This window comes from Ovis canadensis, chromosome 1, assembly GCF_042477335.2.
Source record: "Ovis canadensis isolate MfBH-ARS-UI-01 breed Bighorn chromosome 1, ARS-UI_OviCan_v2, whole genome shotgun sequence".
In the NCBI taxonomy this organism is placed as follows: domain Eukaryota; kingdom Metazoa; phylum Chordata; class Mammalia; order Artiodactyla; family Bovidae; genus Ovis; species Ovis canadensis.
Genome location: NC_091245.1, coordinates 16,447,322 through 16,469,851, shown reverse-complemented (window position 1 = coordinate 16,469,851; position 22,530 = coordinate 16,447,322). Strand labels below are relative to the sequence as shown.

The following is a 22,530-nucleotide window of genomic DNA, read 5'->3' as shown; positions in this document are numbered from 1 at the left end:
TTCAGTACTATCTTTCTAGATTCTGAATATATGCATTGCTGCTGCTAAGTCACTTCAGTCATGTCGACTCTGTGCCACCAGGCAAGAACACTGGAGTGGGTTGCCATTTCCTTCTCCAATGCATGAAAGTGAAAAGTGAGAGTGAAGCCACTCAGTCGTGTCTGACTCTCAGCGACCCCAGGGACTGCAGCCTTCCAGGCTGCTCTATCCATAGGATTTTCCAGGCAAGAGTACTAGAGTGGGATGCCATTGCCTTCTCCAGAATATATGCATTAGTACACGATATTTATCTTTCTCTTTCTGACTTACTTCACTCTGTATAATAGGCTCTAGGTTCATCCACTGCATTAGAACTGACTCAAATGTGTTCCTTTTTATGGCTGAGTAATATTCCATTGTGTATATGTACCACAATTTCTTTAGACTTTTGGCTAAGCAACTTGGGCAGGGTTGGAGGGGGCTGCAGGGAATGGTGGTTGGAGTTGGCCACAGACCCGTAGCTGGAGCAGCTGGACATGAGGCCTGAGGTCGCTGAGGCTGAGGGGCTGCCGGGAGATGCAGTCGTGTCAGCAGCTGCTGCTGGGCCAGCAGGAAAGGGGCGTAGACAGTGGAGGGAGGTCTGGGAGAGCAGCAGAAGCAGAAACCAAGCAGGGGATAGAACCAACCAAAGGAGAAAGATGGGAAAACGCAACAGAACACCGACTGCAGAAGATCCATTTCTGGGTAGACTCTCATTCATTCATTCATCCACACATTCACTCAAAAACACTTATTTGTAGGCTTTCTGAGCTCTGGGGCTCTTAGAACATTGGACAAAGCAACTGAGGACCAGAGTGGGGAAATTACTTATCTGAGGTCACATGGGGGAAAGAGTCCAGGTGCCCATCTTCCCCACTCTACGAATCACTGTGCCCATGAACTCCAGGCATGCGCCGCTCTGCTGTGCCCAGCACTCACTCTGAGTGGTCAAGGCCTCGGGCGGGGCAGGCCAGTCCTGCCAGGAACAGCAGCCACTTCCAGATAGCAAAGGAAGTCTTGCGGTAATCTTGGCCTCCTCAGAGACTCACTTCTGGCAGAGTGGCTTAATAGCTCCTGGATTCAGAGTTCAGAGTTCTGGATTCAAGTCTCCAGAAACATCTGTGTATGTTCGTCTTTTAATGGGTGAATTTGGAAACTCACTCACCTTTTGGTTTTCTTACCTATAGAATGGAGATCATTATCTCTCACAGGATTATGAGCTTTCGATGAGATAGTACTGTGACTGCGCCTAAAAGACCACAGTAAATGTTTTGTGAATATATTAAGTCAACAGCAGTCCTGGGAACCGTCAGCTAGCCTGGCCGTTACTGCTAGACCATGTGTCCTCCTGCAAACATAAAATTCATAGGACACCAACACCAGACAAGGTCACCAAAACAGTGATGCAGTGAGGCAAAAGGTACAGCACCACCTTCAAATACAGGCGAAAACAGAACCACAGAAATGACTGACATCCCCCTCTTCCCTGGCAACATGAGTGACGAGTCTCTGCACCAATCACAGCCTTTGCCCTCTGCCAGGCCCTCTGATTAAAAATGAAGATACCAATCACCCCATTGCCTCTGCTGTCTGACAGCACCTAACCCAGAGCAAACTCCTGTTGGTAACAAGCCCCCCCCCTGCTGGCCTTTCTGAGACACGGTGGGCTTCCACAAGGAGGGCCATGGCCTTTGTGCAGCAAGTAATAAACCCAGCTCTGTTGACGACAGGTATGTTCCTGGTGGTCTTCTGCTGCGGGGCACTGACCAAGATTTAAACGGTACAAAATTTCAGCCCTCTTGATAGACAGAATGAATAACAGAGGAACGCCCACGTATGTATGTAAATGTACATGTGTTTACATCAATACATATAAATTTTTGTCTGAAGCATCTTTCCCTCAATTATATAGTATGGGTGACTTACTATTTTGCTTATGAACAAAACTGGCCCTTTGGTCTAACTGGGCTCAAGAAAAATTTGAGAAATTAATGTCATGGGCAAAGGAAGAAATGGAGAAAGGAGAGCGATGAACATTCACAGAAATCTAACCACATGCCAGACTTTATCTCAGTTAATCATCACCACTGTTCTGTGGGGTAAGTGTAACATTATTGCCCCCAGTTGACAGATAGGGTAAACGTTTGGGCCATTATTTGAAGCAGTACTGACTCCAAAGCCCATGCTCCTTCCACCAATTCATGAGCTCCTGTACTCTCCCAGGAAAGAAGGGATGAACAGAGCTGACCTGCTCTCTGCCCTCCATCCTTGCATGCCTTAGCAACCTGGCCACCTGAATTCATCCTCTCTAGCCCTAACATTCCAGGTAAGGCCTAATAACTGAGTCATGAGTAAAGCATAATCCATCACAGACCAGAAGCCCTTCATGAGCCATCATTTTCTAAGTGGAGAAACTGAGGGTCCCCGAGGCAAGCCCTCTTTCCTCTCTGGGCCTCCTCCAGCAGTTGCTGGAGCTGGCTCCTCCCAGCTGGCTCCCACTGTTGGCAAGGGTCAACGGAGTACATCTCCAGTGGTGTGTATTTCCTCCCAGTTCAGGGCTCAGTGCTATCAATTTGGTCCTTGGTGTCGGCCACAGTATAAATATTTACACCATAGATATTGGCAAATGCTATAAATCAGGGATTTTTCTGTGTTTGAGTTAAAATTTTCCCCAGAGAGCTAGTTGTTAAAACATTTACCAGCACACCGTGGGCTTCCCTTCTGCTGTAAGGAAATTATAAACATTAGTAGGGTGATGATCAGGACCAGCTCCCATGAATCCAGGCGAACAGACCCTCACCTGGCGTAGCTGCAATTTTATCGTCGAGGTCCATGAGCTCTGTGCTGTGACTGTCTCAGAACCAGGGAGGATCTTGTTGAAGATATTTCCTGGGCCCCGCTGAATCAGAATCCCTGGAGGCAGGACCATAGCATCTACATTTTACCAAGTCTCAGATTCTCTTGGTTCCTGAGCATCACTGCTCTGCATCCTCATCACCATAAAATGACTCCAGACAGAGAAGGCCAAGTTTAGGCCCTCACAGAAAATGCTCTGAGTGCTCCCTGAGCATGGGTGAAGACAGGCCTGGCTGTGCTTCTGTCCTCTTTCTCCATCCCTGAGGTGATGGCAGAAAGCTCACTATTCCATCGGCATTGGAATCAGACAGAATTCTACCACGGCCCCTCCCAGACAGTTCTAGGTAAGTGCTCCCACTAGACATTCCACTGGAATAGAGTAACACACAGGAAACGTATGTGAATGTGTCTGCTCAGCCCTGTTTGACTCTTTGAGACCCTATGGACAGGTTCCTCTGTCCATGGAATAATCCCAGCAAGAATACTGGAGTGGGTCACCATTTTGTCTTCCAGAGGATCTTCCTAGCCCTGGGATTGAATCAAACTCAAGTCTCTAAATTTCCTGCATGGCAGGCGGGACTCTTTATGGCTGAGCCAGGGGGAGGCCCAGGAAATGTGTAGTTAATGCTTAATTATCCAAATGATTTGAAGTCAGAACTGGGTTCAAGTCCTGAATCTGACCCACATTAAGTGTGTGACTTAAGACAAGTCCTTTAACTTCTCTGGGGTTCAGTTGCCTCCTCTGTAAAACCAGCACCTACCCTAGAGGTTTACGAGACTCTAATGAGATGACACTGGGAAAGCAGCCTCATTTATTCAGTGCTAGAGGCACATTTATTTCCTGAGCTCTCTATCCCTCCCCCCAACCCCTTTGCAGGTGGACCCTCTTCAGCTCTAGAACTGTGGACTGTCTCCCTAACCAGGCTGTGGACGATTCAGAGCAAACCCTGGACTTACCCATTTCTGTGTGTGCTTCATACATAATAAGTACTTCCTGAAGGTCTGTGATTGAAAATGAATGTATGATCGACAGGTTTGGTTCAGTTCAGTCGCTCAGTCGTGTCCGACTCTTTGTGACCCCATGAACCGCAGCACGCCAGGCCTTCCTGTCCATCACCAACTCCTGGAGTCCACCCAAACCCATGTCCATCGAGTTGGTGATGCCATCCAACCATCTTATCCTCTTATCCTCCACCCACCCTTCTCTTGCCCTCAATCTTTCCCAGCATTAGGGTCTTTTCCAATGAGTCAGCTCTTCACATCAGGTGGCCAAAGTATTGGACAGGTAGGCATAGATAAAACCACCTACACATAAATACACGTAGATATTGGTATGGGATTACTCACAGACAGGTGGCATGCAGTTGTGAATAGATCACAGGGCCTGAGGTCAGGAGTTTTAAGCGTTAAGAGTGGGAAACTGTATCTACTGTAGCACAGTAAATTACTACAGACTTAGAGGCTGAAAACAACCCATATTATTCCATGGATTCTATGGGTCAGGAACCCAAGCCCAGCTTAGCTAGGTCCTCTGCCTAGAGTTCCACAAAATTGCAGTCAAGGTGTTGGCCAGGGCTGGAGTCTTATCTGAGGTTCAACTGGGGAAGGATGTTTCCATGCTCTCTTGGGTTGTTGTCAGAATTCAGTTCCTTGCGGTTCTAGGACGGTCACTTTCTTGCTGGCTGTCAGCTGTCTAAAGTTGCCTGCAGTTCCTTCTGTCATGTGGGCCCCCCAAGATAGGCACCCCCCATTAGGGCAGCTTGCTTCTTCAAAGCCAATCAGGGAGTAAGAGAGAGACTCCAGGAAGATGGGTGCTATAATTTTGTCGTGTAACTATGTAACCACTTATGAAATAACATGCCTCCATCCATCTGATCATCTTTGATATATTCTGTTGGTTAGAAGCAAGTCACAAGCCCTGCCCCATAGTCAAGTGGAGAGAGCTACATAAAGCCATGAGTATCAGCAGGGTGGTAGGCGGCCTCAAGGGTCGGTCCACCACAGGACCTGAACTTTGTGAAGGAGTTTCCTTATGAAACTGGCTGACAGGCTCATAGTCGTGCTCTGAAAAATCTTCTAGCCATTTTGCTTAATATGTGAGGAAACGAGCCCAGAGAGACCAAGTCACCAGTAAGAATACAGCAGAATCAGACTCGATCCCAAGTCCTCTGGCTCCTAATTTTCACCATACTCTACTTCTGCTTTCCTGCTTATTGTCAGAACTTTGGGGTCAAAAGACAAAAGGTAAGGTGGCTCTGAAGATGTAGCTCACTGAACACTAGAATGTCTCAGAATACGTACAGAATAAATCTAGGTCCTTAGCACAGTACTCAACAAGACCCTTTGTCTACCTGGAGAGGTTTTTGTCTCACCTCTTGCCACTCCCTCCCTGCTCCCAGAGAACCATCTGCAGCTTCCTGTGGGTCCCTCCCTTCCCTGGCATATTCTCCATCAGGAATGCCATTTCCTTTCTGTGTCTAGAAAATAGATAAACCAACAAATACAGCTACTTATCCCTTGAGTCCCAGCTCAAATGCCATCTTCTCTGTAAAACCTTCCGTTCTTTTTTCTTTTTTTTTTTTTTTGAAGTTTTTTCATTGCCCCCTTGATTCTTACAGGCAGAATTAATCACGTCCTCCATTCTGCTCTCTCAGAATCTTGGACAGCCTTTCATAAAGCTCTTTTTGTATGCCTTATATTAATAGTTGTTTTTGAGTTCTGTTTCTCCTATGACACCAGGACCTTAAGGCAGGGTTGTTAGAAAGATGTGAAACTAATTTGGTTTAAACAGGTCTATCCTGCCAGCTGGCCTTGTCAAGAGACTGCCACAGCCTCTCCTGCTGCGCTGAGACACCTCAAAGGCTAATGAGAGTATTTATTTCAAAGCAGATGTCTCCAAAAGTTCACAGCAAGTCAAGGAAAGGCTAGCTCAGTCCCACCCAATTACATTCTCCTCTGTAGCTCCATCCCCACAATTCCCAAACCCGCCCCCAGCACTTTGCCCCATTCAGTAAATAGTTACTGACTGACCAGAACTGGATAGTCATTCGACAACTGCAACTGACGTATACCCAAGGCTGGGCCTCTACTCAGAGTTCAGGCTACAGCGATGAATAGCACAAGGAAAGGGCATGACAGATCTAAAGCACCTGGGCTTTGGAGTCAGAAAGGCATGATTCAAAGCCAGGCTCCTAGTCGCATGATCTTGAGAAACTGATTTAACTTTTCTGACCCCAGTATCCTCAGTTACACTGGGGATAACGGTGCCTGCTCCATAAACGCTGCTGTGTGGAATGTGAGAGCTGTATGCAACTGGCATGGTCCCCATGCCTACAGAACTGCTGTCATGCAGGCAACACTTTCCATACACTAAGATGAAGGCCCTCTGTGACGGATACCAGGTGCTGGGGGAGGAAGCATAGTGAGGGGAGGGGACCTGTTCTACTGACCAGGAAAGGAGGCAGGGGAAACTTCAAACAGGGTGAGCAGGGGTTGGTCTGGAGGATACGCTGGTCAGAGGAAATGGCACACACTCAAGCGCCTGATCTTCATTTTTGGCTGCTGCCAGATGAGGCTGCGTCAGCGCTCTGAAGTTAACACGGAGATCAAACAATCTCTTCTTTCTGTGACAGATGACTGACGTTTTTATTTCTGTGCCATACTGGTGAATGTGCCTTCTCTCTCAACCAGAAATATGAAATAATCCAACTTGCAGCTAAGTTAATGCCGAGCATTAAAATGCACTGAATTCCAAAGTTCTGATTCCAAGGAGAATGTTAAATGAGTTTCATTCCCAAGGCATGTGACACTTTTTTGAACAGATTTTATGGAGTTTGATGCTGTTAAATTGAGACATGTGTATAACCTGTGAGTGATACAGCTGCTATGGGAATCCTTAGAATCTCTTAATATTTTTATAGCCATAATTTTCACGGCCTTAATAACTCAAGACTCCAAGAATCCTAGACTGTTAGTAGTAGAAGACCCCTCGGAGGTTCAACCTCTACATCTTCTTGATGAAGAAGCTGAGGCCAAGACATAGGGAATGAGCTGCCAAGGACCATAGAGCAAAAGCCTTAATTTCTGACACTGGAGCCTAGGCCTCTAAGGTTCACATCCAGCGCGCTTTCTCCGACTTTCTCTTTCTCTTTCTCCTATGGTTACCTGCTCTTACTGCAGTCAGTTGAGGCTGGGTCTTTTCAATCTGCACACTTCAGTTAATAGATGTTCATTTTAAAGACTCATTTCCAGGGCTTCCCTGGTCTCTCAGCGGTAAAGAATCTGCCTGCCAGTGAAGCACACACAGGTTTGATCTCTGCTCCGGAGGATCCCACTGCCAAGGAGCAACTAAGCCCACGCAGCGCAACCACTGAGCCTGCGCTCAAGAGCCTGGGGGCTGCGGCTACTGAGCCCGCATGCCTCAGCTGCGGAAGTCCACGCGGCCTAGAGCTCTGCAACAGAGGCAGCCACTGCAATGAGAAGTCCGTGCACTGCAACTAGAGAGTAGACCCGCTCTCCACAACTAGAGCAAGACTGAACAAAGACCCAGCACGGCCAAAAACCAAACAACTCATTTCCTTTGGGTCCAATGCTCTGCTTTCCATACTAAAAGGTTATGTCAAAACTCAGGTTCGGGAACATATCCTTAGTACATCCACTCTGACGGTGACATAATCTTAGAGTAGAAAGGGATTTTAGAGCTTTATCTGATTCAACTCCCCTTCCACCATATCCAGGGAACATATCTATTTCTCCTGAGGGAATTTATTCCATTGTTTGACCATGATTTTAAGGTTCATGGAGCAGAATTCTGTTTCTCTGTCTACTCTGTCCTTCAAGAGAAAGAGAAGGCACTGATTGATGTGATCATCCCAATATAAGGGAAAAAAGTTCAAATAATGTGCCCAAGTTCACCCACAATAAGTGGAAAAGTCAAGCCAGTGTGTAACTCTCTGGAATGCGGAGATGCCCCATTTCCCTGCCTTCTCTCTTCCATGAAGCCCTTTCAGCACGCTACTCTGGAGCTTTCCTTTTAAAATAAAAATCCCCTGCTTAAATGCCTTTGATGGCTCTTCAATACCCACTCAAGGTAAATAGTCCAAACTCTTTAGATTAATATCCAAGGTCCTTGACAATCTGGCCCTGAGAGGACGTCACAGGCTCGTTTCTCTCTCCTCTTCCTGCTCATCCCAGCTTCTCCTGGAGGAAACCTGTCTTTGCACACGCTGCACTTGCTGCCTGCATGCCCTTCCCCTCTCTCTCTGCCTGAAGAAATCCTAGTTTGCTTTTACCGTTCATTCCAATGTCACCTCCTCGGTGAATCCTTCCCTTGCCTCTCTGCAGAATCCGTTCTTCCTCTCAGCACCTTGAACACCTCTTAAAACAGCCTCTTTTGCATTGTCTTGGTCCTTTGTAGTCTCAGATCCTTGAGGCAGGCATGGCATTTTTTGCAGTCCCAGATCCTGGCATGTAACTCGTGTTCCATAAATATTTATGGAATAGAAATGAGGTATAACTCTTTTCCAAATGTTACCTGCATGCTAAGTTGCTTCATTTGGTTCCGACCCTTTGTGACCTATGGACAGCAGCTGGTGAGGCTCCTCTGTCCGTGGGATTCTCCAGGCAAGAATACTAGAGTGGGTTGCCATTTCCTTATCCAGGGGATCTTCCTGACCCAGGGATCAAACCTGTGTCTCATGTTTCCAAGTGTTAACCCTTCCTTTATTTGAAGACCCATCTACAGCCTTGCCACATGCCATTCTAGCCCTAGTTATTTCTTTCCTAGGCTAAATATTTCCAACTCCTTCAACTGTTTCTTATAAAGTCTGATTTCTAGATTCTTACCATCTTCATTGTTTGCTTCTGAGTGATAATTTGTCAACATCACTCTTCAAAAATATGAACCTCACTGAGAAAACTTAATAGCCCAGATGAAGTCTGACTACAGCATAACATAGTAAGGGGGTCACAACCTCTGATTAAGATGTAACATTTCTTTAACCATTGCTATTGTACCCAGGTGACGCTAGTGGTAAAGAATCCACCTGCCAATGCAGGAGATGCAAGAGACACTGGTCCGATCCCTCAGTTGGGAAGATCCCCAGGAGAAGGAAATAGCAACCCACTCCAGTACTCTTGCCTGGGAAATTCATGGACAGAGGAGCCTGGTGGGCTACAGTACCCGGGGTTGCAAAGAGCCGGACACGACTGAGCACACGTGCCAGGAACCTCTGCCTATCTTACTTGCTTTCACGCTTGCACTAATCTGGCAAGGTAGGTGTTATTCCTCTCATCTTTTACATGAGGATGCTAGCCATCTGGTAAAGTACTTTGAGAGTAAGTTAAAGCCACAAGCCCAGAGCACAAAGTGTGCTTGTAGCCAACTGATACCTTTAGATCATTTTTACATCAACTGTTGTCAAGTTAATTTTTTTTCCAGTCACCAGACTTAAGGGCAAATGAGGACAAAAAGAATCAGTGCCTTTAGAAGGATGTGGAACGAAAGCACAGAGAGAATGCAGGTTGGATTAATGACCAACTTCCTAACAATAACAGCCTTTATCTAGGAGCTCAGACAGAGCCTGGAATTTCTCAGCCACTAGCTTCCTGGAACTATTTTTATTTGGTATTTTATAAGAGGAACAAGAGAAGAAGTGTCTTAGATAAACAGTGAGGTTTGAGGCTCAGCACTCCTCTGCAAAGCCCTCACACCGTTGGAATCTGAGCATCCAGTCTGGGCCCTGTGAGTTACAGAGGAACGATAAGGAGCCTGCCTCTCTGGTCTGGGGCCTGGGCCTGGAATGGCCCCTCTCTGCACTTTTATTCTATAAAGATCTACTGAGCACCGCTATGTTCCAGGTATGGTGTGAGGTGCTGAGTGTGTACCAAAGAATACACAGAGAGCTCCAACCTTCTGAGTTTATCTTCAGGTGGCAGACAGACACAGATGCAAAGGATACGTATGCAACTGAGCAAGGGAAATGTTCAGCTGGTAAAGAATCTGCCTGCAATGTGGGAGACCTGGGTTTGATCCTTGAGTTGGGAAGATCCCTTGGAGAAAGGAACTGCTACCCACTCCAGTATTTTGGCCTGGAGAATTCCATGGACTGTATAGTCCATGGGGTTGCAAAGAGTTGGACATGACTGAGCAACTTTCACTCACTCTAGGTATAAGCAGAACCTCAAATGCAAGAAACAGCATAAAGTTTCCATAAAGGATGGAAAAAAATTACAAGTGGCTTGGTGTTTGATTTAAGTTCAAGAGGCTAGAGAGGAAGCACTGAGTGCCTGTTGTTGTGTTAGGCACTGTGATAAAATCCTCACATACACTGTTTCAGATCATTAACTCACTGTGTAACCTTGAGCAAGTTACTGTACCTCTCTGGGCGTCACTAGTAAAATGAGGTGCAAATGAATTCCAAGGTCCTGTCTAATCTTAGCCTCTGGCCTTAGCAGAAATGCATTCTGATCTATGGTCTGTCCACCATGTTTACCAAAATACTAGGTTCATCAAGTTTCACGACCCTGCTTCCCAAGTTACCTGCCAAACACTCAAGGGGAAGTTAATTCTATCAGACTTAAAAATGTTTACCAAGTATATAATATGGGTAGGATATAAAATAGATATAGATTAAAATAGCTATCTGGCAGGTGGGCTGTGACAAAGGTCAGTGGAAAGGGTCAGATGATAAGTTGTGGGGAGCTCAGAATTGGGAGAGGTCACAGTCATCTTGAAGGGTCAAAGCAAGGCTTTTTGGAAGGCTTTGTTATGGACATAGGATGCACAGAACATCAGAGAAAAGGCTGAGCAGAGGCATTCCGGGCAAAGAAATGCAAGAGCCTGACAAAAGCAACCAAAACCTGTACTTTTGCTCTCCCCATCTGCCCCTACCACCCCTAAAGCCCCCTCCACCCCTGTATCCTCTGCTCACCCTACCCAACACACTCTCAAGATTCTTAGCTGACAGCTGAGACTCTCCATAGCTAAGCCTCATTCTCTCTGTCCAGCTTTTTGACTGTGTCTCCCTAATAAGAATCCTTGGGTCTAGCCATATGAAACTACTTGCCATTTCTTCAGTGTGTTCTGTCCTTAGCTCGTTATACCTTCTCCATACAATGCCCCGTTCCTCTAATACTCTCTCCACCACCTCCAACTTCCCCTACCCATCATTCAAGTCCTCCTTCTCTATGAAACAATCTCTTCCAAACAGGCATCATTTTGACTGCATTTCCCTCAGGGTACTTTAAATTCCTGCCTTGTATGATAATCCTCTTTCTTGTGGGATTGTACACTCCTTGAGGGGAAGCAGTGTGCCCTGTTGGGGTCTCTCCCAAGTCTTGCACAGGGAGTATAACTCGCCAGACAGCCAATAAACACATGGGTTGTGAGCAACAGAATTGGAGGGAAGGTCTAAACGAACCTGTCTTTGACCATCATTTAAGGAGAACTGGGGTTCTTCCGTCATCCTTTGGTTCTCCAGCATTATTCCCCGACACTCAAGGCATGCCTTTCAGTGGTAACGAGCCCACCTCTAACTCCAACAATGGACTTGTTATCCCATCCTCCTGTTTCCAGAAGATTCAGGGCTCCTGGTGCATTAGGCAGAAAATGTCCAACCATTCATCTGATCCCAAACTTAGTATCCAGATAAAATCTGTTTAAACTGCCCCAATTTAATGATCTTTATTGTTGCTGCTGTTTAGCCTCTAAGTTGTATCTGACTCTTTTGCATCCCCATGGGCTGTGTAGCCTGCCAGGCTCCTCTGTCCATTTGATTTCCCAGGCAAGAATGCCGAAGGGGGTTGCCATTTCCTTCTCCAGGGGATCTTCCTGACCCAAGTATCGAACCTGCATCTCCTGCACTGCAGGCAGATTCTTTATCACTGAGCCACCTGGGAAGCCTTTTAATGATCTTAGGCAGGCATGAAGCAGAATAGGAGTCACAGAAGGCCAACAACCAGAAGAAGATGTACAAGAGAAAAAACTCCAAATCCAGGAGTAGGTTAAGAATTTGCAGGTTTTTTCAGCACCTCCTGCCAAAACCACCATCCCTACTTTCTTTAAGCACCAGAAGCCATTTCTGCTTTTCATTTACCAACTCTCCCTTAGGGTCACTGTCCACCCAGCAACTTGATAAAACACTGTTCCCCAATTGTCAGTCCCGGAATAATCTTTGCTCCTTCATGCTGTCCTTTATACAGCGCTCTTCAGGTTTACTCTTTAATGAGATATATAAAACAGCAGACTTGGGATTTTGTAGCGCCCCTTCTTTTAAAAAAAAAATCACATCCTGACAGATCTGCCTGTCTTCTTCCCTCACCACTGTCTCTGTATCTCTTGGCTTCTCCCCACCTGTGACTCTTTTCCAAGGGTCTGGTCATAGCCCAAATCTACTCTACACCTGCCTCCAGTTTTAAGCCCTTTACACTTTCTTTAAAAACTTTTAAACATTAAACAATTGATGAAATCTATGATGTGCTGTGCTCTGGGATACAAAGTGGAATAAAACTGAAGTGCTACCTTCAAGAAACTGTAGTCTAATTTAAGATACTTCAAGGTGACACGTTTCATACAGAGATGATATCAAGTGACAGCACAGGGAGGGAGCTATTAATTCTTCCTGAGACGTGTCAGAGGAGTTTTGATCTGGATCTAAAAAAGAAGCAAGGATTCAAACGATAATATGCACACTTTTAATTTTTCAGCAAACATGTAGGAATAGCCTTTTCATGCAACTGCCTCGTCTGAAGCATTAGAGCTGCAGGTATAGACAAGTTTCCTGATTTCAAGACATTTTCAGCCTAGAAAAGGAATTTTTAAATGTGCCCTAATAATGGTGGTAGAATGCATACTGTGCTATTAAAAAGCTACAAACTGCCAGGAGAATTCATAGAGAAGTGTTTAAGAGAACACATCTCGCTAGGTGTAGGAAGCAGAATTTTAAGATGGCCCCTGAGATTCCTGGGAAAAAGTGGAAGCAGTGACAGATTTTATTTTCTTGGGCTCCAAAATCACTACAGATGGTGACTGCAGCCATAAAATTAAAAGACCCTTGCTCCTTGGAAGGAATGCTATAACAAATCTAGATAGTGTATTAAAAAGCAGAGACATCACTTTGCCAACAAAGGTCCATATAGTCAAAGCTATGGTTTTTCCAATAGTCATGTATGGATGTGAGAGTTGGACCATAAAGAAGGCTGGGTGCCAAAGAATTGATGCTTTAGAATTGTGGTGCTGGAGAAAACTCTTGATAGCCTCTTGGATTGCAAGGAAATCAAACCAGTCAATCCTAAAGGAAATCAACACTGAACATTCATTAGAAGGACTGATGCTGAAGCTGAAGCTCCAATACTTTGGCCACCTAATGTAAAAAGCCGATTCATCAGAAAGATCCCGATGCTGGGAAAGATTAAGGGAAAGCAGGAAGGGAATGGCAGAGGATGAGATGGTTAGATAGCACCACCAACTCGGTGGACATGAATTTGAGAAAACTCCGCACCGCCTGAGCAGGAGACTTCAGTTTTATATTTTACCATAACACCTTGCTGCTGCTAAGTCACTTCAGTCGTGTCCGACTCTGTGTGACCCCAGAGATGGCAGCCCACCAGGCTCCCCGGTCCCTGGGATTCTCCAGGCAAGAACACTGGAGTGGGTTGCCATTTCCTTCTCCAATGCATGAAAGTGAAAAGTGAAAGTGAAGTCGCTCTTAGCGACCCCATGGACTGCAGCCTACCAGGCTCCTCTGTCCATGGGATTTTCCAAGCAAGAGTACTAGAATGGGTTGCCATTGCCTTCTCCAACCATAACACCTTAGCTATAGGTAAAAGCCAAATATATTTTCAACCAGCCAAAATAGAAGTTAAAAGTCCCTGAACCTCATTTATTCATTTCTTATGAAACATTTTTGTCAGTATTACATGTTATCTTTTAATTTTTAATACAAGGAATGCTGTATACCCTCCACCTTGCTTGCAAACAGTTAAAATTCCCTGTGGACTCTGTCCCAAAAGCATGCCCACCCCAACCCCTAGAGATAACCTTTCCCCTGAATTTATTGTTTATTGTTTCCATGCATGTCTTTATACTTGTACTGCATGTGGGTCCCTAAACAAAACTGGTACTGTTTTGCTTATTTTTAAGCTTTATGTAAGTGGCATACTGCTTATACTTTTTTGTTCAGTGCTGTTTCAAAGACATTTTCATGTTATTACATGTAGCTGTAGATCAGTGATTGGCAAGTTTTTCTATCAATGACCAAAGAGTAAATACTGCAGGCTTTACATGTCATAAAACCCACTGTGATACAAAAGCAGCCATAGAAATCCTGTCTGGATTCCAATAAACCTTTATTGGCATTAAAGTTTCACACATCATGACATATTCTTTTTTCAACCACTTAAAAAGTGTAAAATTAATTTAATTTCCATGTACATGGGATTTTGTTGGAAGTATCCTCAATATTAATTTCTCATTTTGATACTAATTGCTTATGTAAATGCTTTTTTCTCTGCAATCACCCTCTGTTTTTTTCATTCTAACTTTATGGAGGCTTTCAATGGCTAAGTCGAAGATCTCTCTTGGTAAATGTCATATTGCACTTGAAAATATGTGGATTATTTTCAAACACCTTTTGATATTGATTTCTAACATAATTCCACAGTGATGAGAACAGACTCTGTATGATTGCAATATCTTTAGACCATGAAATTTCACATCTTGTTTTATGTTCCTGGATATGTTCCAATGTCTCCTAGTTGACAGTCTATGGGAACTTGAATTTGTATCCTACTGTTGTATAAAAATTGTATAAATATTAATTATATTTAATCAGTTCACAGTGCTTTTCAGGTCTCAGTTCAGTTCAGTCGCTCAGTCGTGTCCGACTCTTTGCAACCCCATGAATCACAGCACGCCAGGCCTCCCTTCCATCACTAACTCCTGGAGTTCACTCAAACTCACGTCCATTGAGTCCGTGATGCCATCCAGCCATCTCATCCTCTACCGTCCCCTTCTCCTCCTGCCCCCAATCCCTCCCAGCATCAGAGTCTTTTCCAAGGAGTCAACTCTTCACATGAGGTGGCCAAAGTACTGGAGTTTCAGCTTTAGCATCATTCCTTCCAAAGAAATCCCAGGGCTGATCTCCTTCAGAATGGACTGGTTGGATCTCCTTGCAGTCCAAGGGACTCTCAAGAGTCTTCTCCAACACCACAGTTCAAAAGCATCAATTCTTCGGCGCTCAGCTTTCTTCACAGTCCAACTCTCACATCCATACATGACCACTGGAAAAACTATAGCCTTGACTAGACGGACCTTTGTTGGCAAAGTAATGTCTCTGCTTTTGAATATGCTATTTAGGTTGGTCATAAGTTTCCTTCCAAGGAGTAAGCGTCTTTTAATTTCATGGCTGCAATAACCATCTGCAGTGATTTTGAAGCCCCCCCCAAAAAAGTCTGACACTGTTTCCACTGTTTCCCCATCTATTTCCCATGAAGTGATGGGACCAGATGCCATGATCTTTGTTTTCTGAATGTTGAGCTTTAAGCCAACTTTTTTACTCTCCTCTTTCGCTTTCATTAAGAGGCTTTTTAGCTCCTCTTCACTTTCTGCCATAAGGTGGTGTCATCTGCATATCTGAGGTTATTGATATTTCTCCTGGAAATCTTGATTCCAGCTTGTGCTTCTTCCAGCCCAGCATTTGTCATGATGTACTCTGCATAGAAGTTAAATAAGCAGGGTGACAATATACAGCCTTGACATACTCCTTTTCCTATTTGGAACCAGTCTGTTGTTCCATGTCTGATTCTAACTGTTGCTTCCTGACCTGCATATAGGTTTCTCAAGAGGCAGGTCAGGTGGTCTGGTATTCCAATGTCCTTCAGAATTTTCCACAGTTTATTGTGATCCACATAGTCAAAGGCTTTGGCATAGTCAATAAAGCAGAAACACTTTATCCTTGTACTTCTCTACATATTCATTCCAATAATTTGAGAGTTTGTTATTGAAATTCCAACTGTAAGTCTTAATTTATCTACTTAAAATGATTATACAGTGGAACTATATGCAACCTTGTTCTATATTTTCCAAGTCTCCTATAAATATGTTATCATACTTCCATAATTAAAAAAAATAAAATTTGGAAAAAAAAGACCTTAGCTCTTGGACCATACACAAATAGGAATTGGGTCAGATTTAGCCCAAGGACCATTGTTTGTCAATCCTGCTTTGGATCATTTATTTTTATTGCTATAGAATGTTCTGGTATAGAATGAACTGGTAAATAAATACTTACCAGTTCAAGAACTTCAGAAGATACTGTTATAGATCAATTTTTTAAATCTACTCTCAAAAAACTTACTGTATCAGTGGACAAGATAGGTGGCTCAGATGGTAAAGAATCTGCCTGCAGTGCAGAAGACCCCAGGTTCGATCCCTAGGTCAGGAAGATCCCCTGGAGAAGGAAATGGCTACCCACTTCAGTATCTTGCCTGGAAAATTCCACGGACAGAGGAGCCTGGTGAGCTACAGCACATGGGGTTGCAAAGAGTGGACACGACTGAGCAACTAGCACTTTCACTTTCAAGTAGACAAGATAAGTCATGTTAACCAATAAGGAGGCAGAAAGTGACCGAGGCCTTAAGAGAGGTTTGCACGCCCTGACCTGAGAGCTAACAGGAGCCAGGCTGCCTGGATTCCAATTCTGGCTTCACCATTTACTAGCTCTGTGACCTTGGACAAGTCACTTTAGCTCCCTGTTCCTCAGTTTTCTCATCTGTAAAACGCAGATCATAGTAACTCTCACTGCATAGATTTGCTGTGAAAATTAAATTGTCATAAAAATTAAATAAGAGAGTGTACATAAAGCACCCAGAAGAGTTCCTGGCTCTTCCTTGGCATTACATAATTGTTGGCTTTTATTATACAAACTGGAGGGGAAGCTTCCCTGGGTGGCTCAGACGGTAAAGAATCCACGTGCAATGCGGAAGACCTGGATTCAGTCCCTGGGTTGGGAAGATCCCCTGGAGGAGGACATGGCAACCCACTCCAGTATTCCTGCCTGGAGAATCCCCATGCACAGAGGAGACTGGTGAGGGTTACAGTCTGTAGGGTTGCAGAGTCGGACACGACTGAGCGACTAAGCACGGCACATACAAGCTAGAGGATCACGTAAGGCTTTTGAAGGCAGCATGGAATCAAAGTTTTAAAAGAGTGGTAAGGTTTGGACACACAGAGATGGAGACCAAGGTATTCTAGAAGACAGAACAGTATATGGAAAAACCCAGAGAAGCAAAGAACATATGTCAAAAAGGACAGCAAAGGAAAAATGTAGAAAATTTACATGTGAATCAAGGAGTAAATAAAGGAGGAAAGAAATAAATTTAGAAACAAAGAGTTGTGGCCAGATCATAATGACCTCAGTTGTGTCTGACTTTTTGCGACCCCATGGACTGTATCCAGGCTCCTCTGTCCATAGGATTTTCTCAGGCAAAAATTCTGGAGTGGGTTGCCATTCCTCCTCCAGGGGATCTTCACTACCCAGGGATAGAACCTGCGTTTCTTGTGTCTCCTGCATTGGCAGGGGGATTCTTTATCACTGAGCCACCTGGGAAGCCCAATGAACCTTGAAGACAGGGCTAAAAAGTGTGGAATTTGTCCTGTAGGCATGATGCTTCCAGGATCTGGCAGTTGTGGAAGGCAAATAGAGAGAAGAGAGTCAAGAATTAGGTTACATCTCTGATAGTCCAGGGAACCGCACCTTGACTAGGGAAAAGGCAGTGTGCTTTGAAAACTGACTGGATGTGGAGGACAGGGAGGAATTTTTAGAGGTATTACCAGAAAATCCCTGGTGGTCCAGTGGTTAAGACTCAGCGCTTCCACTGCTGTGGCCCAGGTACAATCCCCAACTGGAGAACGCTGGAAAAGGGAAGGAAAAAAAAAAAAAAAGACTTAAAAAGAAGCACTACTATGGTTTTAAGATTGGGTGACTGGGCGTATGGTGGTGGCATTGTCTGAAATGGGGAGCACAAACAGAAAGAGAAGGTTTAGGATGGAAAGTCATGATTCTGGTCTTTAACCCACAGAGTGTGAAGACTCCTATGGAATTATCTAATGGAACTGGAGCTAAGAATAAATTGATCTGTGAACAGAACTGATAATACAAACAAAATGCTTTGGGTTAATCCTTTTAGCAACTCAACGTGATAGGTACTGTATGTGACTGTCCCCATCTTATAGTGGAAGAAAGTGAAACCAAATAGGTTAAGGCTAAGGCCACAGTTCATCAACTACCCCACTTTACTGCCTGTGCAGTTGACCTTTCTAGTGCCTCATCTCAGGACAGTCCCTCAGACCCTTGCTTAGAGGCTATCTGATGCAACTCCAGTAAGCTTAGACTGCGCACCTTCTTGGCTTCAGCAAATTAGAAGCAGGTATAAAAGGCATAGGCATAATGACAGCAAAAGTGGCAACTGAAAGCCAGAAACTTTAAGAACCCCCATGGGAATCCCCAAAGCACAGCCTTCTGGGGCCATTCAATAAGGTGAAATAGAGTCCTTAACTCTATAGTCCAAGAGGATTCCTTAATAATAAAGCCTGATTGCTACCAGTGCATGTTTATAATAAATCAAGAAAATACTAAGTTTACTTCTGTTTCTTAAATAAGGATGGCTAGGACACGACTGAAGCTACTTAGCAGCAGCAGGAAGTTTATAATATACCTTTAGAAGATTCTCACCTGATATGGACACTTTTTTTTTTTTTTAATGTTAAGGAACAGAGTCTCAAAACTTTGGGGAACTTCACATCAAAAATAGCTTTCCTGACAGCAGAGGTTTTGATACAATTGTTTTTCCCCTCACCGATGAGCCCTCAAAGTATGTGAAGGATACCCTGGGCTGTGTAGCTCTGCGGAACCCTCTGCCAGGATTCTCAGGCTCACTCACAAGACCATTGGTAACCTCCTCTTTTCCTCTCATCTGCCTACCTCACTTGACTGCTTAGAAAGTGGGCAACAGAAGCAGAAACAGCGTGCTGAGGTCAGAAACAGCCCTAATGTCCATCGCAAATGTGAGCAGAAGCCTCCCTACACGGCACTCAGTGGAAATGAAGCAATAAAACACTCCCTCTGGTGCTTGTCAGGGCGTGAGGGGTACCAGATGAAGAATACAAAGACCAGTCTCATCTGGGTCCTAGCTCTGTTGCTTACCCGCCCCGCACTTCTCTGTTTCTGCCCTTCTGTCTAGCATGCCTACGCCTCGCGGGCTCACCCCTCCAGGCTGGGCTTGGATCTTGAAAGTTCTTTCTGAAATGAAAATCTGATTTAGTCACTCTCCTGCTTCAACTTCAATAGCCTCTTACTGGCTATTGCAGGTATTCATAAGCCTTTTGGGCTCAGGACCCCTTTCCACTCTAAAAATTATGGAGGAACTTGAAGAGATTTTTCATGTGCTGTTTGTTACTTCTAACAACACTTACCATGTTAGGAATTAAAACAGAAATTTCTAAAATTTTATTAATTCACTTAAAATTACAATAAACCCATTACATGTTAACATAATCACATTTTAATTTAAAAATTTCTGTAATTTCTAAAACAAAATATTGATGAGAAAAGTGGTGTCTTACATTTGTACAAGTTTTTTTTAACACCTGGCTTAAAGAAGACAGCTGGATTCTCAAATCTGTTTCCGCATTTAATGTGTTGAAAATATCATCTGTCCTGTAGTCTATGGAAAACTTCACCATACACTCATTAGAGAATCACAGTGAAAAAAGCAAATCACATTTAGCATTATTATGAAAATAATTTTGAGCTCACTGACCTCTGAAAGATCTCAGGGACACCAAGGAGTACCAGAACTACATACTATGAAAACCACTGGTCTATAAAATAAATCACATACAAGGACATTAATTGTCATTCTAGGTACACAAAAACCTCCTTCAGCACCATATCCACAGTCTCCCATATTCCTGTGCCACCAGTTACACCAACCAGCCATCCGCTATCATGTGTCTTTAAGCCCTTGCACACATCCATCCCTCTGCCTGAAATAAGCTTCTTTCTTGCAGGCTCTTTCAAGAACCAGCTTGAAAGGGTATGACTCTCAAAGTGCCTCCTCTGACCCATCCTGACAGCTGATGACTCCCTGCTGGCAGAACACAGGCTTTGAAGTCAGGTTGGAGGTGAATCTCCACTCAGTCATTTACTGGCTGGGTGACCTCGGACAAGTAGCTTCACCTTCCAGAGCTTCAGTTTCCTCTCTGCTAAAACAGAGATGGTCCAAGTGGACAGGCCATTTAACCAGAGGAGTGCAGCAAAAACTGTTTACTGACAGAACCAGCCTGCAAACAGGTACATGGATAGGGCTCAATGCATTAAGTACTTGTTGAATGGATCAACCAGTTAAAGGACGGTGGCATCTTCTATTTACTGAGCATTTACTTACTGGGTGCCCAGCACTTTTTCTCCTGGGCTTCACAAGCATTAACTTATTTTATCTTCACACCAACCGTCTGGATTGAACGATATTCCTTTAGAGGTGAGGGTCCTGCGGTAAAGATTCGAGGTAACTCGCTTAACGTCACCCACCACCTGGTCCCCGAACCCTCTCCACGCCTCAGTTTGCCCTCCCTTGAGAGGGGGCGCGCAGGGCCAGTTGGGGATGTGGATCTGGGCCGCGGGGTACAAGGCGGGAGGAGGCAGACTGCGGGCGCTGGCTCGGCCGGGCCGCTTGGGGGCGCCATACCCGTACTCACCACCCCCCGACACACACCCCCCTGCCTCCTCCGGCCCCCGGCTCCGCGCCGGCCCAACCGCCCAGGCGCGCGCCACCCCACGGCGGGAGGCCCGGGGGGCGGGGCCAGGGAGCCCCCGCCCCGCCCCCGCCTCAGCCGCCGCCGCCGCCGCTGCCGCCGCCTCGGTCGAGCCCCCCGCCGCCCGCCAGCCCGCCGGCCGACCGGCCGCCGCCGCTGCTCTCCGGAGCCGCCCCCGCCCGCCCCCTCCGCGCGTCCTCTCTCGCTCGCTGCGCAGCGGAAACATGGCGGCGGGCAGGGAGTGAGCCGCCCCGCGCCGTCGCTGCGCCCGCAGGTAAGCGCCTCGGTGGCCGCCTCCGCTCGCCAGGAAAGCCCGCGCCCTGAGGGGCCTGGGCCGCCAGGGGCGGCCCCGGGCGAGAAGGAGGCGCCGGGACCGGCCGGGCCGCTGCCCCCGCCCCTCGGGCCCTACTGTCCGTCTGTGTGTCCTGGCCGGTCAGCCTGTCAGGGGTCCGAGCGCTGCTGTCGCCCGCCTACTCAGCGGTCCTGGAACCCCCGCGGCGTTCTGCATCCGCGGCCGGTCCGGCGGGGCCCAGTATCCGGCCCGCGGCCCTCTCTCAGTAGGGGCACCCCGGGGCTCCGCGAGGGGAAAACTCAAGGACACGGGGACTCTGGAGGGTCAGCATCGCGTGCGTCCGAGCGGGGGTCGTTCTGTCCAAGCTAGCGGGGCTGGGTCGGCCGGAGAGTGTTGGCTTTGGGCCGAGGGCCAGGAGTCGGAGGAGCTGTCAGTCTGCTCCGACAGGAGAGCTGAGAGATGCCTGTGGATCCTCGCCGGTCGGATCCGGTTCGGGGCGGGCGAGGACCGAGGTCGGCGGGCTTCCTGGCCCAGCTGAGGGTCGGAGGTGCGAAGGGCGGGGAGCTGTCAGCCGCGTCCTCCGGGCTGGCTCCGGCTGCGGGAGCTGCGCTGGGACAACTCACGTGTGCCGCCGGAAACGGGCGGGGAGAGCCTGTTTCCAACCTCCGACGGGGGCGGGAGACTGTGGGCACTGAGGTGAGCCAGGGACCAGGAGGGCTTGGACACGTGGGCACGGCTGTGGGCCAGCCCCAGAGGAATGAAAAGGGGTTTCCAGGAGATAGGTGAACCCCAGAACGTCTCCAGATTGGAAAGGAATTTAAAAGTCATCTAGGATCCATTTCTCTCGCCCCATACCGAAGTAGCTTCGAAAATCCCAAATTCTACCCTCATAATTTGACCAGTCTATTTGAAGATCTTCTCCAGTGACGGGAAACTAATCTCTTCCCTAGGAAACCTATTCGTTCCTGGAAAGCTTTGGTGTTTCGAAATTTTTGTTTGTTTGTTTTGGTTGAAAGAAACAGATGCCTCCAATTCTTCCTACTTCTGTTCCCTAATGGACACCCATTAAGATAGCTGAAGATCATGTCCCCGGAGCCTTGTCTTCACTAACTGATTCCACTTCCCTTCAGTTGTTTGTCATAGGCTGGGGTTCTCTCATTCCTTCTCTCAATAAACTCTAGTTTGCCCTTTAAAGGAGAGCTTCTTAGTGTAAGCCAGGAGACAAAACCTATTAAATTTCTGCAAGAAACTCTTTTTGGCTCCAAGGAGTGTCCTGCTTAAATATAACGTACTCTATTCCTTGACTCATTTCTGTACTGCGTTTTGTACTTAAAAAAAAAAAAAAAGACATCTAGTACTGTTTGTTTAAACCAACTAAAAGTTCTTATTTTGTGGAAAATTTTGGCTTTGCCCTCATTTTTTTAAAATGTCTATAAACACTTTATCAAATGAGCCTGTGTATATTGAAGTGTTGCAGTGCACCATGCAAATAGAAGAGCTTATTATTTTTTATACTGGAAAAGCATTGAGATCTCATTTGATGCCAGACTGC

The 22,530-nt window shown here is 45.9% G+C and overlaps 2 protein-coding genes across 19 annotated transcripts in view; one reads left to right on the top strand and one right to left on the bottom strand.

The window, feature by feature from the left end:
- Positions 1-14,203: 14,203 nt before the first annotated feature.
- On the bottom strand, positions 14,204-21,119 carry LOC138439395 (spidroin-2-like). The gene is made up of 4 exons (XM_069588150.1): positions 20,320-21,119; positions 19,693-19,753; positions 17,705-17,785; positions 14,204-15,584 (listed from the first exon to the last, which is right to left on the bottom strand). Exon 1 carries the CDS (start codon positions 20,910-20,912, stop codon positions 20,358-20,360), a length of 555 nt encoding a protein of 184 aa, XP_069444251.1. The 5' UTR covers positions 20,913-21,119; the 3' UTR covers positions 14,204-15,584; positions 17,705-17,785; positions 19,693-19,753; positions 20,320-20,357.
- SCMH1 (Scm polycomb group protein homolog 1) overlaps positions 20,717-22,530 on the top strand; it is a 216,712-nt gene continuing 214,898 nt past the window's right edge. For 3 of the 18 annotated variants that reach the window (XM_069588061.2, XM_069587931.2, XM_069587894.2), the window contains exon 1: positions 20,717-20,960. The gene's annotated coding sequence lies outside the window, so the exon portion shown is untranslated. The remainder of the gene's footprint in view (positions 20,961-22,530) is intronic. The other 15 variants (XM_069588053.2, XM_069587930.2, XM_069587886.2 and 12 more) reach the window with 11 other exon arrangements.